General features: G+C 51.3%; 1 protein-coding gene across 1 annotated transcript in view; it reads left to right on the top strand.

Annotated features, from left to right (window-relative positions):
• The window catches only part of CSMD2 (CUB and Sushi multiple domains 2), a 611,427-nt gene that overhangs the window by 195,435 nt on the left and 400,438 nt on the right, over positions 1-15,554 (top strand). The window contains exon 4 of the mRNA XM_059377195.1: positions 2,251-2,445. Coding sequence (XP_059233178.1) covers positions 2,251-2,445 — 195 coding nt within the window. The remainder of the gene's footprint in view (positions 1-2,250; positions 2,446-15,554) is intronic.

Genomic DNA, 15,554 nt, shown 5'->3' with positions numbered 1-15,554 from the left:
ACGGGAAATGCTAAGCTGGGCCAGTGGGCAGGGTGATAGAGTTAATCCCTTCATCTGAGTCATCACACCCTTAGAGATAGAGCATGTGCACAGAGAGCTCTTCAGTCTTTAAGATAACTCACAAAAACTTCAGCCTCTCGAGGGCTGGGACCCTCCTTGTCTAGTTCACTGCTAATTCCCAGCATAGTAGGCCCACGATAAATGTGTATGACATGAAGGAATTAATTGTATTACATGAATTAATTCCTTCATGTCATACATATTTATTGTGGGCCTACATGAATGAGTAACTTCCCCAAACAACTAATTAATGAACACAGAATTAAATCCATGCAAGTGCCAGGCATTGTGTTAGGGCTCCCGGGATATACCTATGGGCCAGACCAGGCCCCTGCCCTTGGGGTCCTAGGACTCAGTGGAATCGTGCAGCAACCATTTTATGAGCACCTACTATGTGCAGGGCACTGTGTCAGCCAGCAATGCATCATTTATTGTCAGTAACCCCCTCCACAGTAGGTAGTATTCTCCTTTCTCAGTTGAGGAAATCAAGGCTTAGAGAGGTCACATGAGTCAAGGCCACAGAGACAGAGAACAGTGCCTGGTTGCAGAACCAGATCAAGGTGATTCCAAAGTCTGCCACTTCTCCCTACACCATGCTTTCTCTTCCTGGATGGGGAGAGTCAGAAAAGGGAGGGGAAAGCCTTCTTTCTGAGGGTTCTAAGATCATCAGTGTTGGTAGAGAGGGTCCTGGAAGACGGACGGCAGCATGGTCAGGATGAGGATGAGGGTACGGGAAACCCTCTAGGATTCAGGGTGGCCACCTCCACTTCTTCATCCTTACTCCTCATCCTGGCCACCATGGCCCTCTTATTTCAGGCTTCTTGAGCCCCTAGGTCGTCTCTGGCCTCAGGCCACTTGTGCATGATATTTCCTTATCCTGGGACACTCTTTAGCCTGGCTAATTCTTACTAATCTCTCAGGATTCAGCATAGATGTCACCTCTTCCAGGAAGCCATCTCGGACTGCCCTAGACTGGGTTTGGTCCCCTGCCTGGTCTCTATCCTATCAGAACATTTAACATACCTTTAATTGTGCACCTCTCTCATGAAGTGTGCTCGGATTCACGTGTGTCATATTTACGTGTCTACTGGGCTCTCTCCTAAGCACTTCGCATATCTTTGCTAATTTAATTTTCCCAAATACCCGTTGAGGGAGGAAAGTACTGTTGTGATCCCTGTGTTGCAAACGAGGAGGCTGGGCACAGGGGACTTAAGGGACTTGCTTGGGGTCCCAGAGGTAGTAAGCCATCTGTTCAAGATGCATACCCAAGTTCTTGTTTCTGTACTCCCCACCACCCTGCTCTATAGCCTCTCAGTGATGCCTCAGTGAGCCATCGCTAGGTGATGGATGTATACTTGGATGGTGCTCTGGACATGTCCGTGAGCCCTTGTCACTGCCCTATGGGGACATCTTGAATGGGAAAGAGGTCTGACCTTCAGGGCACAGGTAGTTCTAACTCTGGGGAGATAGGCAGAGGGTTGGGAGAACAGGATTGGGTTGAACAAGTGACTCAGGCAGAGGAGCTGCTCCCACCCTCCCTGGAGATTGGCTGGTACGCTCCCCAATTTCCTCGGGATAATGAGAGCCCACTGGTAGCTGGCCGTGATGGCTTGGCTTGGGTCACACCCTGTACGTTGTAATCCCCAGCTCCCCCTTAAAGTGGGTCATTTGGATCTGAACTCAGGTTCTTGTCTTCCCACTTCACTGCCTGTTCCAACACTAACAGCCCCTTCAACTCTCCCTAACCTGCTGGGCCAAAGGGCCCCTCCAGCGGCCAGGACAGACACACATGAAAGAAGGGACGCTGGGTTTAATGAGCACCACGCCATGCTCTGCACCCCTTCCCTGGTTGTGAGGCATGTGGACTATGAAATCAGGGCAACCAAACCCAAGAGATTAAAGTAATTTTTTCCTGGAGAATCTCGAGTGATGGGACTGTCGTAAGCCATATCCATGGTTGCGCGGGAGAAAAGGCAGGAAACCTGGATGTCCGGTCATAAACTGCAAGTGCAGCTCCTCCTTAATGCTGGGCCACCAGAAGTACTCAGAGACTAGGCAGCCTCGAGATGGCCTGCCCACCTACCCGGGAAATGAGACCTGGGGAGGTGACTTGTCCGGGCAGGCACTGCATGGAAATGGGCTTTGTGGCTGAAGCCTCGCTCACGGGTGACGTGTCTCCCTCTCTCACAGTGCTCCCCAGTCACACATGTGGGAACCCCGGGCGGCTGCCCAACGGCATCCAGCAGGGCTCAACCTTCAACCTCGGGGACAAGGTCCGCTACAGCTGCAACCCCGGCTTCTTCCTGGAGGGCCACGCCGTGCTCACCTGCCACGCTGGCTCCGAGAACAGCGCCACGTGGGACTTCCCCCTGCCCTCCTGCAGAGGTAGGCGGCCAGAGAGGGTCTGAGGAGTGGACAGTAACTGGGAATGCTGGAGCTTCTAGTGGGACCTGGTCTTTGCGGGGGAGGGGAAGCTACACCGTCCACTCCAGCCACCTTGGGGGTGCCTGCTATGGGGAACGCATGTCTGGAGATCACCGAGAGTCCTAGGGTACCCAGCTATTCCAGAGGCCTCTCTGCCTCACTGACTTTCCAGCCCTCGGGTGTTCCTCTCCTCAATCCCTTTCCCCCACATCAACAAACTCATTATTATTTTTTTAAGATTTTATTTATTTGACAGAGAGATGGCAGGAAAGGGAATACATGCCAGGGGGAGAGGGGAGGGAGAAGCAGGCTTCCTGCTGAGCTGGGTGCCCAATGTGGGACTCCATCCCAGGACCCTGGGATCATGACCTAAGCCAAAGGCGGATGCTTAATGACTGAGCCACCCAGGCAGCCCAGCAAACTTATTTTTAACCAATCTGCCCTCCTGTCTAGAAGAAACATGGTTTCTTCTTGTTACGGAATATCTGTGTACAAGTGTCTTCCCCAGCTGCTTCCCTTCCTTTCAAGCACCCTGGTCATTCTGCTTTTCCCTCACCTATAAATTTCCTATAAATTCAGCCTCTCTCCCTGTTCCATGAAGTCCTCCTCTCAGCCTCAAATATGCTCAAAACCTCTTTACCCCAACAGCCCTCCCACCCCCAAAACCCGCTGCCTGAGCCTCCCAGCTGAGGTCACCAACTTATCCTGGTTTTCCTGGGATTTTCCCATTTCTAGCTCTGAAATTCTCTCATCCTGGAAACACCCTCAGCCCCAGGCAAAGCAGGATGATGGCTGACCCTCTTCCCAGCCTATTTCTTATTGTCCCTCCAGTCCGTAATAACTGAGTTTACTTCTAAGTTAATTTCCCATGCCTCTAATCGGATGACAAAAATAGCACGTGATCATTTTTAAATGATCTTAGAGAATTCAGAGAAAGAATAAAGAAGAAACAAAATTTACTCATTTTAACCATGATTTTCGTGTATTTCCTTCCTATCTTCTAATCCATACTGCATTATGCATATATTATGAATATGTGTATAGTTGAGATTATTGTGCATGTAGATTTTTTAAGGCACCTCTTAAAGACTGTGACATTGTACTCTAGTGTTTCCCCAGGCCACCTGGCATCTCGAGAGCTCCATCCAGCCTTGTCTCTGCCCACCCCCACCCCCACCAACTTCCCACTTACTCCTCGGCAGACCGGCCTTTGGCCCCAATATTCTGCATCATGTTGTCAAATCAGATGGGAATTGTTTTGGCCCTTATATTTCTTGACCTCTCAATAGCCTTTTGCACTACTGACCACTCTTTTCTTCTTGAAACTCTCATCTTTAAATTGTACAAATCCCAGAACACTCCACTATAGGTCTGAAGGGGGGTTGGGGGGGAGGATGGTTTCAAGGAGTTGAGAAATGATTGGAACACACAGCTCTCCTTGGGTTCAAGTTTTGCCTTTCTCTTGGAGGCCGCTTTTCTGTAAATACTGTCCAAAGACTAGCTTGGGGAGACGGGCTCCCCTTTCCCGCCATATGCGTACACCCTTTGTACTATCCACACCGGGTGGAAAATCCTTGGCAGATATGTCCCTTCCCTTGTTCCCACGCCAGTGGAAGACATAATTAATTGATCCCAGCACCCTTTCTTGAGCCCAGACACGGCTATGAATTCCTCCCCAACAGACAAGCCACAACCAGTCGGTGTGAGTCGCCACCTGACCCCATGTTTGTTTATTCCTCGACCATGTTGGTCCTTCTTGGTGGAACCCAAGAAAACGAGAGTCTCCCTCCTTACCTTCCTAAGGGCTCCTCTCAGGCCCCATTTCTAACTTGGGGTGTGCCTCTTGTTACATGCTTGCTATCAGGAATGACCAACCCCATCAGGGGAGACCTTGGCCCCTCCACACAGGTGTGTGACTCTGTGGACCAAACAAGGCCTCAAACTGTTGTCTTCACTCCTCTTAGAGAATCCCTACCCACCCCCGGCCTAGAGGATATCCCAGCTAAACACTCTGACCTTCCCGGGAAGGGTGTCAGAGTTGGGACGTGATACTAGAATATGAAACCAGGTAATATGTGAAATCAAGTATTTAAGTTATGAAACAAGACCCACCCTTCTCCTTGCTCTTACAGCACTCTAAATGCCATGCTCTTTCAAGATGGAACTAAAAAATAGTGGCAGCCCAAGTGTGAGAGGCAGCCGGGCTGTCCCCACCCCCTGTCCTGCGCCATATAATCCACATCAGCACCCACCCCGATAGGGTAGAAATCCTCTTCTCTGATGTCATCAGCTTGAGACTTCTCTGAACCTGGATCTCACATGCTCCGTCTCCTTGGGTTCTACTCTTTGAGCTGAGGTCAGGAACTTGGCCCATTGATCTTCAGTCTCTCCCTGTCCCCAGGGGAAAAATAAAACAAAACAAAAAGCAAAACCCACTAACAAAGGTGTTTGCACACATGCAGGGCAGCTCTTTGTTGAAGGTGTTGATGGCAACAGAGGGAGTTTGTGGCTCAACAATGCGAATGGCCTAGAATGACAGTCTGAGTCATCAGGAACCTCCAAAGCTTTCTGCTCTGTTCTCTGGAAGCTTGTCCTTGGTTTCTGTCTTGGCAGGCTCAGGCTCCCCTGGGGCTGTGCATCACACCCTCTCTTCTTTCTCCATCCTCCTTCACTTGGCTCCTCTTGACTTTGGCCCTGCAGGGGGAATTGTACTGACCGCTTAGGCACAAGAGCCCCATTGCCTCTTGGCTTTGCTGTCTCCTTCCAGGCTAACGGGTCCCTTCCCAGGGTGGTGTTGTCCTGAACAGAGCCACCTCACAAGAAACTTGGCTGGCTGTGAAAGTGCCTTTTTTATTAATCCACCAGTAAAAGAGGAGTGCTGAAGGCTGTCCCCTGGAGGTCTTCTTTGGTTGGGTGGGCTCATGGCCCCCCAGTCTCGAGCCTGTATGTCCGGGTATGGGACCAGGGCCGCGGGGGTGGCGTGGGCTAGGGTGATGGTGCTTCCCCAGCACTCACACCCCAACAGTGGTTCATGGGCAAGGGGGGCCCTTTCTGGGGCACAACTCTTTCCCTGTCCTCTCTCCTTCCTCTTTTGGCCTCTCAGATGATGGCGATCTTCCCCACCTCTCCCCAGCCTTTTCTTTAATTCCAAAGGTCCTAGCATGGCCTCACCTCTCGGGACATCTTGCATCTCTTGGGATTTCTCATCCACTACAAGCCTTCTAATTGTCACTTGGAGATGACTCTTCAGTGTCTGTCTCTAAGCCTACTCTCTATCCCACGTTGCAGGCCCCCATGGGTATCAGACTCTACCAAACCTTTCCCGGGTGTGTGCCTCAAATGGGGCACATCCAAAATCTAATTCTTTTTGTCTTCCCAAACCTGCTGTCTGTGTGCCTTCCGCAGCTCAGTGAAGTGTCACCATCCAGGGGGACCAAGCCAGACACCCCAGTGGCATCTTACAGCCCTCGCCCTCCTTGTCCCTGACACCATCAGCCACCATGTCCTGTTGCATCTCTCTGCACCTGTCCTCGCCTCCAAGCCTCTGCCCCTGCCCAGGGGCTCTGGCTAGGGACAGTCCGGACTGCCTCACATCCCATCTCACCAGTACCACTGCAAAACAGCCCTCCCAGATCCCCCACCCCGCCCCAACATGACCCAATCCATTCTCCACTGCTGGAGTGACCTTCTAAGCCACAGATCTGACAGAATCACTTGTTACTTAGAAGGCAGCCAGTGGCTCTTCCTCCCTGATGGGGTCAAGTTTGGATTCCTTAGCATGGACAAGGCCCTTCCAGAAAGAGTCCTACCTAGGCTGATCTTTCTAAGTCTTTTCTCAGTAGCTTCTAATTTTGCTACACCAGAGAAGGTCCTCTTTTGGAACACACCAGGGAAGCCAGCCAAGGATGTCAAGTGTGGCTTCCAGAAAGGCTTCAAGTCCTGGAGGCTCCTTGGTGTCTTCGGGGGCTGAGATGTGTCTCCACTCATGACTGGGGGAGGACAGATGGCTCTCCCACTCTCTGAGCCCCAGCGCCTCCCCCATTCTGTGGGCTTCAGGTCCATTTCTGGTTCCTAGTTCACCATAAGCTGCAAGAACAGTCCGAGACGTGTCCTCAATAAAACCAGTGATTTTCCAAGCTGCACCTCCTCGAGAGGCCACGCCGTACAGGAGCTGAGGGGGTTGGTTCATCAGGCGTTCCACGATGCCAGGAGTCGTGGTCACGCCAGAGCTAACTGTTCGTACTCAGGAAGGATTAAAGCCTTTGGCCTTTATTCCTCTTGTGTAGAACTCTCAAGGGCTGGCATCTGTGAGTGGATAAACCTCATCCACTGGGCAGTGGTCCGTGAATATTTGCTGAATGAGCGGATGGCTAGATGGGTCTAATTCACCACCAGAACCATGTAGGCATACAAGCCTGAAAGGCAAATTGCTGGCTTGGGTTAACCCACCTGCCCAGCAGTGCTGAGTGATGCAGAGTCTGAGGCCAAGGCTTCCTGGAGCAGGCTGGAGGGCCAGAAATGCCACATGCCTGGCTGAAGGGTAGACTCAGCCTAGGGACATAGCCCAAACTAAGGGGGAGTGAGGACCCACAAGGATATTAGGGGACAGAACAGGTGCAAGGTTGACCTCCAAGGAGGCCCATCCCAAGGCTGCTGGCCCTCTGAGGCTTGGTCTAGCTGGCAAAGGGAAAGAGGCAGGGCCTGTGACCTCCCTTTGCTTTGTGTCCCTCTGGGTACCTTGTCAAAGGCAGAGGTCCCTGGGAGGCTCTGAGCTTTGTGGAACCTCTTTGAATCACAAGAAGGAAGACCATGTCGGTTTCGGCAGATGGCCTCTGAATCGGGATGGGCATGGGCCCTGGAGTAAAGAAGGCCTCCTGGGGAAGGAATGGGGTTCGGATGTGCTGGGGGCTGGGGGACAGGTGGAGAGAAAACATCTAGAGCAAGTAATGCTTGGCCTCTGAGGTTCGAGCCAAACACTGCCGGCTGTCCCCTCACTTGGGGAAGGGAGCATTGGTCTGCGGAAGCTTGGGCTGCAGTTGTCCAGCTGCATTCCCGATTTTCTAGCCCCAGGGAGAGGGATCTGGGGAAGACGAGACAGAGGCAGTGTGCTATGGAAAGAGCATGGAGTCAGAAGGGTCCAAGTCAGCCCTAGCCATCCCGTGCCAGCTCAGAGTTGCAGGTCACTGGAGTGCTGCTAAGCCTCCTCTCATTTTCATGTGGTGAACACTAGCTGTGGGCTTAGTGGCTTACTCATTCGTTCACTCTGCATTCAGCAACTTCATGAGGGCCTATCGCGTGCTAGATAGTTAGTAACTAAATCCTTATCTATCGACGGCCGATTTTTGTTGGACATTTGTTATTCTAGATACAGAGAATTCTCATGGTGAAAAGTCAGACCAGGCGCCATGAGATCATGGAGTATTTATCTGATTTTAGCAGCTGGGAGGCAGAACACAGATAAAAATCAAATACACAAATTTCAGATTATGAGGGAAATGAAGTGGATCATGATAAGAAGGCTACTCGAGATGGAGCCCTCAAGAGCGGTCCCCTCTGAGCAGATGATACCTGAATTACTATGTGAAGACCCTGGGAAGGGCATTCACAGCAAAAGGAACAGCAGGTGCAAAGGCCCCGAGGCAGGAGAGAGTTTGACACGTTGCAGAAAGAGAAACCAGGCCTGTGTGGCAAAGTAGAATGGGGGAAAGGAGTTGGGGGAGAGGAGTTGCGGTGATGAAGTAGAACAAGAAGTTGGGGTGTGGTTCTAAGTTCAGAAAAAAGCCAGGGAAGAATTTTAAACACAGGTGTGGTGCAGCTGAACTTATTTTTTTCCAAAGTTCACCCTGAGAGCTAGAATGAGAGGGACTAGAGCCGGCAAGAGGTGCAGCCAGGAGGACCAGTCAGGAGGCAGCTACCATAGGCAAGCAGGCTGCAGACTCTGCCTTTGGGCCACAGGTGACCATGGGAGAGATGGATTGCATGTAGTGCGGATGGAACAGAGAGAGGGTCAAGGCTGACTCCTAAGCTCGAGAGCTGGCAGGCTGGGAGTGTCAATACTCGAGATGGGAATGACTAGCACAGGGAGTTGGAAGCATGTGCCCTGAGGGGGATCAAGAGAGCTCATTTCATCCAGATAAAGTCTGAGATGCCCATGAGACATCTGGGGGTGAGGGTGGATTTTAACTCTGTGGTTGGGGAAGTTCTGAGCTAGGAAGAGATGGGGGGAGGGATACGAGACCCTGTGTTGGCACCATGGGTGGCAGAGAGGGTCTGAGAACTGCACGCTGGGCCCCTTTATCCTGATCACACTACACGACATGCAGAAAGTACCAAATATGCCAACCAGTGTGGACCTTGAGTGATTCTGGAATGTACCATGGCTTCCAGATACTGTTCCTAACCACAGGGTTCTTCTCCTCCCGTTAGGGTCACCAGTCCTTCTCCAATCACCTTTGCCATCACTGTTACTATAGTAGAACCGCCCAGAATGTGTTCTAGAGTCCAGTCACCTGGATTCAAATCCTGGCTTTGCCATGCCTACCCACTAGCTGAGCGACCTTGGGCTAGTTACTCCACCTCTCTGTGCCTTGGTTTGCTCACCTGTAAATAATACCAACAACAGTGCGTATCACAAGGGGGAAGCAGGGTTCAAGTTGATCAACACTGCGTGTGCAGCAGAGGGCCTTATTCATAGCGCTGACCCAGGGAGAGTGAGCTGCTGTGATTCGAACTGCCACCACACTGCAGGCTGGTGTTCAGGGAGCTCCACCTGTCCTCCAGGCCCTGCTCTGCCTCCTGCAAGCTTCAGCGAATCCCCATAGGAGCACCAGGAGGTCAGAGCTTGCTCTCCCCTGGTGCACATGAGGGAACTGAGGTGCGGAGAGGTGAGGCACCTTGTCTGCAGTCTCATGGCTTGAGGGCAGTGGACCCAGGATTCTAGCCAAGGCCACGCATCTACCAGCCATGATCTTGACCTCCACTGTTGGCTGCAGACAAGGACAGTGGCCTGTGACACCTGGCAGGAGACTCGTGGTAACACGGTTGCTTTCAGAGCTCCAGCTTGGTGGCTCAGGGCCTGAGAGCTTGATCCTCTCCCAGGGGCATCCCCTGATGGCTCCACTAAGCCAGGCACTGCCCAGTCTCCTGTGTTCCCTCGGGACTTTCCTCTCTAGACTGTCTCAGGAGCTCCAGTAGAGAAGCCTCAGGGAAGGGGCCCAAGGTGGTTCTGCTGGGCAGATGTCGCTTCAGTGTGGGGCGGGAGGAGCCAGCATCTGTGGGAGCTGCTTCTGTTCTTTAGGGAAAGCTTGACCCAAGACTCACCCACCTCCACCTGAGTACAGGAGCTGGACTGCGCTTTGTAGGCAGCTCAAAGCCCCCACCTCGGGCCCCTCAGACAGAGGGGAGGAGGAGCAGGAGGAGCTTCTCATACTCGGAAAAACCCCTCTCCAGGGCCTGTTGCTTCCAGGGGCTCCTCTAGCCCGTGTCTGGTGCAGCATTAGAAGTAGGTGCTTAACGGCATGGCTCCGGAGTCAGAGTGATCTGGGTTCAAGACTGACTCTAGCAGTTAGTAGCCATGTGACTGTGGGCAAGTTTCAAAAACCACGGAGTTATTGGGGCACCTCGGTGGCTCAGTTGTTGGGCATCTGCCTTTGGCTCAGGTCATAATCCCAGGCTCCCAGGATTGAGCCCCACTGGGGCTCCCTGCTCTCAGGGATACTGCTTCTCCCTCTCCCTCTCCTGCTACCTGCAGTTCTGCCTGCTTGTTCTCTCTCTCTCTCTCTCTCTCTCTCTCTGTCAAATAAATGAATGAATAAATCTTAAAAACAAAACAAAACAAACAAAAAAAACACCGAGTCAGGGTACCTGGGTAGCTCAGTTGGTTAAGCGTCCCCCGTCAGCTCAGGTTGTGATCCCAGGGTCGTGATGTTGAGTCCCACATAAGGGCCCCCTACTCAGTGGGGAGACTTCTCCCACTGCCTGCATATGCCCTATGCCCTGGCACATGATCTGTCAAAACAAACAAACAAACAAACAAACAAATAAATAAGATCTTTTAAAAATAAATAAAAACCATTGAGCCTCAGTTTCCCTATCTGTAAAACATAGATGATATTATACCTATCTCTTCAAGCAGTTTCAGGATTAAACAAAAAAGTATCAGCAGAGCATTTAGCACAATGCCTGGCCTGTACTCGAAGCTCAACAGAGTTACATAACTGAATACCGTGTCCCACCTGTATTCTTCTCCCCAGAAGGATGCCTTGGGGGACCATATCCATGGATGGCATCTGGCATTGGGGAAGAGCAGAAATACCAATGCTCTCAGGCAACTGCAATTTCTTAATTTCAAGAAGGGCATCTTTGATCAAGCCAAGGATAAAGGGGCAGAACACTGAACCCCCAGAAGAGGTGACTGATGAGGCTGAGCAGGTCCCTGGAGCCCCCGGGGTCCCTGAGCCATACAGCACAAGGAAAAGGGGAGACATCGAGGCTTTGGGGAATTCACACCCTGGCTTCTGCCTCACACTTGAGTTGTCAGGTGGCAGCTTCTCCCCCAGGGCCGACGGGGATTTTTGCTGCCTCAGAGACAGAGTAGCCTGGGGAATGAGGACATGGATAGAAGCCCAGAGCTAAGTGTCCCCAAATTTGCAGGTGTCCAGGATTTGGCACTGGCAATGGCCTGAAATGTAAGGAAGCGAGGAGTAGGATGGTTCCCCCGTCCCTGCCTGAAATTTGTGAGTCACTGGAGAGTTAACAGACATCCAAGGGGGCCAGGGGTAGTTCTCTCAAATTATAGTTAATTGAAGAAATTTCGGTGGAGCTTTAGGTCGATCATAAATAAAGTCATAAACTTGGAAGGGCAACGCTCGGCATCACACACCTGTACCTTGGAATATACAGGACTTAATGGGAGAGCAGAATGCCCATTACCAGAGAAGGAGGAAGTGTAAATTAATATTTTAGGACTGTGGTGTCAGCTGAAGGTTATATTTTATGGCTCTGAAGTTGTAAACATGAAATATGATGCCTTGTTTCAAGGCAGAGGATATCTTCAAACAACTTCTAGAGCATCTTCAATCAAAGCCAGATGTTCAGGAACCAGGGGGTTGGAGGAGCCCAAGAAGGAGGGCCCACTCAAATGGGAAAGGGGCCACCTTCAAAGTGGACTGGCAGCTCTGGGCAGAGGGCCCAAGCTCTCCAGTGTTCAGTCCCAGCACAGTCTAGAAATCAGACTAAGGTTAGGAGCTTTGAAGATCTCAGGATGGCTTACCAGACTGCTTTCAAGCAGGGTGTGTGGTATCTTGACAGAGGCCACAGTCCTGGTGCCAGAGAGACTCAGCTGGAATCCTAACTGGCCACCCAACTGTGTGACCTTAGGGAAGTTGCTTAACCTCTCTGAGCATCCTGTTTCATTTCATTGTTCAACAGCTATTTACTGAGAGTCTACCAAATGCCAGAAGTGATAAGTGCTGGGGGCATATTCATTTCCTCAGAGCTGAGTAGCCCTGAGATTCCACTGAGCTCCATTAAACCCCTTGCTGGATGTCAACAGTCCTTTCTCCTTCCCAGAAGAGAGTCTTGCTACTGAAATTCTGGGTCCAGAGGCAAAGGTGTGTTGTTCTAAAAGACATTTCTTCTGAGTGAAACTTACAACTCACCTGAGTGAAACTTACAACTCACATCAAGGACAAACTTCCTAAAGTCCCAGCCTCATGGCATAAGGCTCTGAGCCAGGGCGGTGAGGGGCTGTACACCACCCTGCCACAGTGAGCCAGCAACCATCTGCCCAGCCTTGCTGCCCACAGACACAGCCCTCGTGGAGTGTACAGTCTAGACATTAAAAAAATGACATAACCCATCAATGAATTTGGGAAAATGATTCATTATGGGAAAGTGTGTGCCATCTGAAAGCATAAGATGGGGGGAAGGGTTTTCTGTATCTGGGAAGATCCTTGAGGAAGTGACACTTAGACTGGGACCTAGAGGCTGAGGAGGGGCCATCCAGTCCCCAAGAGGTGGGGAAGAAGGTTCTGGAAAGAGTAAGTATCACTTTCCAGGTCCTGGAGCAGGGAGATGCTTGGTACATCGGAAGAGCTGGGAGGAGGCCAGAGTGGCAGTGGGAGGTAGTCGGGAAATACTGGTATGAAGCAAGGCCCTGTACACCTTTATAAGCCATAGAATGGTATACTATATCATGAGTGACTGGGAGTTACTAAAGGTTCTTACAGAGACGAGGGGCATCCTTAGGTCTGTGTTTCCAGGATGGCTCAGGCTTCCATGTAAAGAATAATGGGCTGGAGCAGGAGGGGTGTTTGGAGACCAAGAGGGATGCCTCATGGCTGTGGACTTGGATGATCACATGGCTTCACATGGAGCAGGTGCAGGGCAGATGGGGAACCCAGTCAAGAGCTACTTACAGGGAGGAACGGGATTTGGTCTCCAGCTGGGTGTGGCATGTGGGAGAGGTCACTGATGGCCCTAGCCATCTGGCATAAGGTAGGTAGCACGGACACTCTCTGGGAAGGAAATGCCGGAAGGTCAGGTTCAGTAGGAGGAGAGCGCGATGGTGGTCTTGGTTGGGTTGAGGTAGTGAACAGCGTAGGATATCTGGTTGGGTTTCTAAGACCAGAATCACATGGAGGCCGCAGAGTCACCGTCTTCCCCCCTGACCTGCTCCCCTCTGGCATGGCCATGGCCAGCTGATGCTCCTCACACTGCTTCCTCACACCAGCCCCCCACTCGGAGTCCCCCTCTGACCCTGACCGGTCTTCCTTTCAGGTGTCTTTGCTTCTGCCTGCAGGTCATTAAATGTTGCTCTTCCCCGGCCTTCTTTACTGCTGTGCAGACACAGTTTCTCTTTGTCCCACTGACTCCCAGCCTCGGAGGCCCCCTGGGCTCATGGTCTCTGTGGGCACTGCCACCGGTTTACTCAGCAGCTCAGACTCAGCATGGGAGTGCCGAGGGCCATCACTGTCCTGCTGAGCTTCTTCTCTTCTGGGGCTCCCATTTACCCAGACAGCGTCATAATGCTGCCCTGTTAGAAACCTCCACCTCCTCTTTCCCTCCTCCTCTCCTTCCCTGGCCACTCCCAGGTGGAGACCGTGTCCTCTCACTTCTCCCCTGCCTGGCTCCTGAATCCTTCTGTTTCTTCTCTTTCTCCCACTGCCACTGCCCCTCATTGAGGCTTTGATGAGTAGAACAACCTCTTCGTGCTAAGAGTTGGCATTTATAAATGGGCTCATTCTCTTGAACTAGACCTTGACCCTGTAGAATGACATTAATGAGGATAGTTCAGGACCTCCAAATGAACTCACTTTGACCTCCACCCCACACTTCTTCTGTATATCCAGCTGTCAACTCTGTCTCTGCACCAGGACATCCCTCATGCACGCTCAGTCCTTGGATCCAAAACTGAACTCCTGCTTGCCTTCCCCACAAGGCACACCCCTCCTGGGTTCTTGCTATAGGCAGTACCTTTCATTCATCCAGATTCTCATGCCCCAGACCTGGAGCTCATCCCTCCCAACTGCCAAAGCCTGTAGATTCTGCTTCTAAAATCTCTCTGAAATCAGTGCTCTTCCTGCAGTCCCCATGACTTCAGCTCCAATCTCATCTGGCCTCCCCTGGACTTTGGTGACTACGTCCTACCCAAAACATCATGCCCACTCCCCTCACTCAGACCTCCTCTGTGCCATGGCTCCAGTGATCTTTCTAAAATGCAAATTCAATGATATTTTTTCACTACGCTTGATTCCCAAGATGAAGTGGAAGGAAAAGTCGAACTTAGTACCTGCTGGGCGTCTACATGGGCCAACCACTGGCTAATGCTAGGCACTGCACCATTAACGATCCCATCCAGCTATCCCAGCAAACCATCATACAGAGAAGCCAAATGAAGCTGCCAGAAATAATCTCCCAATTAGGGTCACATGGCTAGGAAATGGTGGAGGCTGAATTCAAATCTAGGCCCTCCTGACCCCCAAATCCATTTTCTTGCCAATACAGTCCACTGCTTCCAAATCTTCTTGGCCCAGTGTTCTCTGTCACACGGATCCTTCTCCATTGCCGGTACCATCACCCACCATTCCTCTTAGTTCGCTCTGTGATAAGCTGTTGAGAGCCCCTTATCTTAGGCATGCCTTGTTGCCTTTGTGCTTCTGTGCTTAAGACACTCGTTTCCCTGTTTTCTTAAATGCCATACCCTTTCTTCTCTATCTAGAGAACTCCTATTCACCCTTCAAAACCTAGCTCTAAGGGCATCTCCTCTGTTAACCTTTCCCAAACTGAGTCACCCAAGCAAAGTAATTTGCTGCTTTATCCATGTCCTCCAAGTATGAACTATACTCCTGGGAAATGGAAGAGTGCATTGGTTAAGGGCACAGCTCCTGGAATCAGGCTTAGAATTCCAGCTCCTTCAGTCACTATGAGCTGTGTCACCTGCAGCAAATGCCTGACTCTCTGTGTGCCTTAGTTTCCTCACCTACAAAATGGGCATATTACTTCACAGGGTCAAAGTAAGGACTACGTGAAAGATGTAGCATCATTAGAATGGTTCCTGGTATAGTGTAAGTGCTCCAGAAATATGAGCTTTTGTTATTGTTACCAGGTGGCCTCTGGCACACATAGGGAGCCAGCTTCTGCATTTCTCCATCTTTCACCACATAATCCTGCCTCTAGCAACACATGCTAAGTGTACTGTGCTCGCTTGCTTAGGTACAGGTTCTAGGACAACAGCTTAGACACCAGCCAGCTAGTGAGCCGCAGGAAAAGGATTAAGATGGCAGCCTCCGATGATCCAGAAGCCAGACCTCTTATTAACTAGTCTATGTCAGAGCATGCTCCCCGGATAATTTTTTCTAAATATCAAGTCTCAGCTGGGGTTTGGCTGGAGCAGTGTGACCGCCAGGTTGTGTGGTGGGAGGAGGGAAACACAGTCCCTGCCCTTGGGGATTCCCAGCAGAGCTCAGAACCTGCATGGCAGACAGACAGATGAATGGGTCACTTGGACAGGGCCACGTACATGTCTACCATCAGACACGTTGCAGCGGGAGCCCAGAGGAGAGAGCAGC

The sequence above is a fragment of the Mustela nigripes genome, chromosome 14 (assembly GCF_022355385.1).
Source record: "Mustela nigripes isolate SB6536 chromosome 14, MUSNIG.SB6536, whole genome shotgun sequence".
Lineage (NCBI taxonomy): Eukaryota > Metazoa > Chordata > Mammalia > Carnivora > Mustelidae > Mustela > Mustela nigripes.
This window is presented reverse-complemented; position numbering and strand designations above follow the sequence as displayed.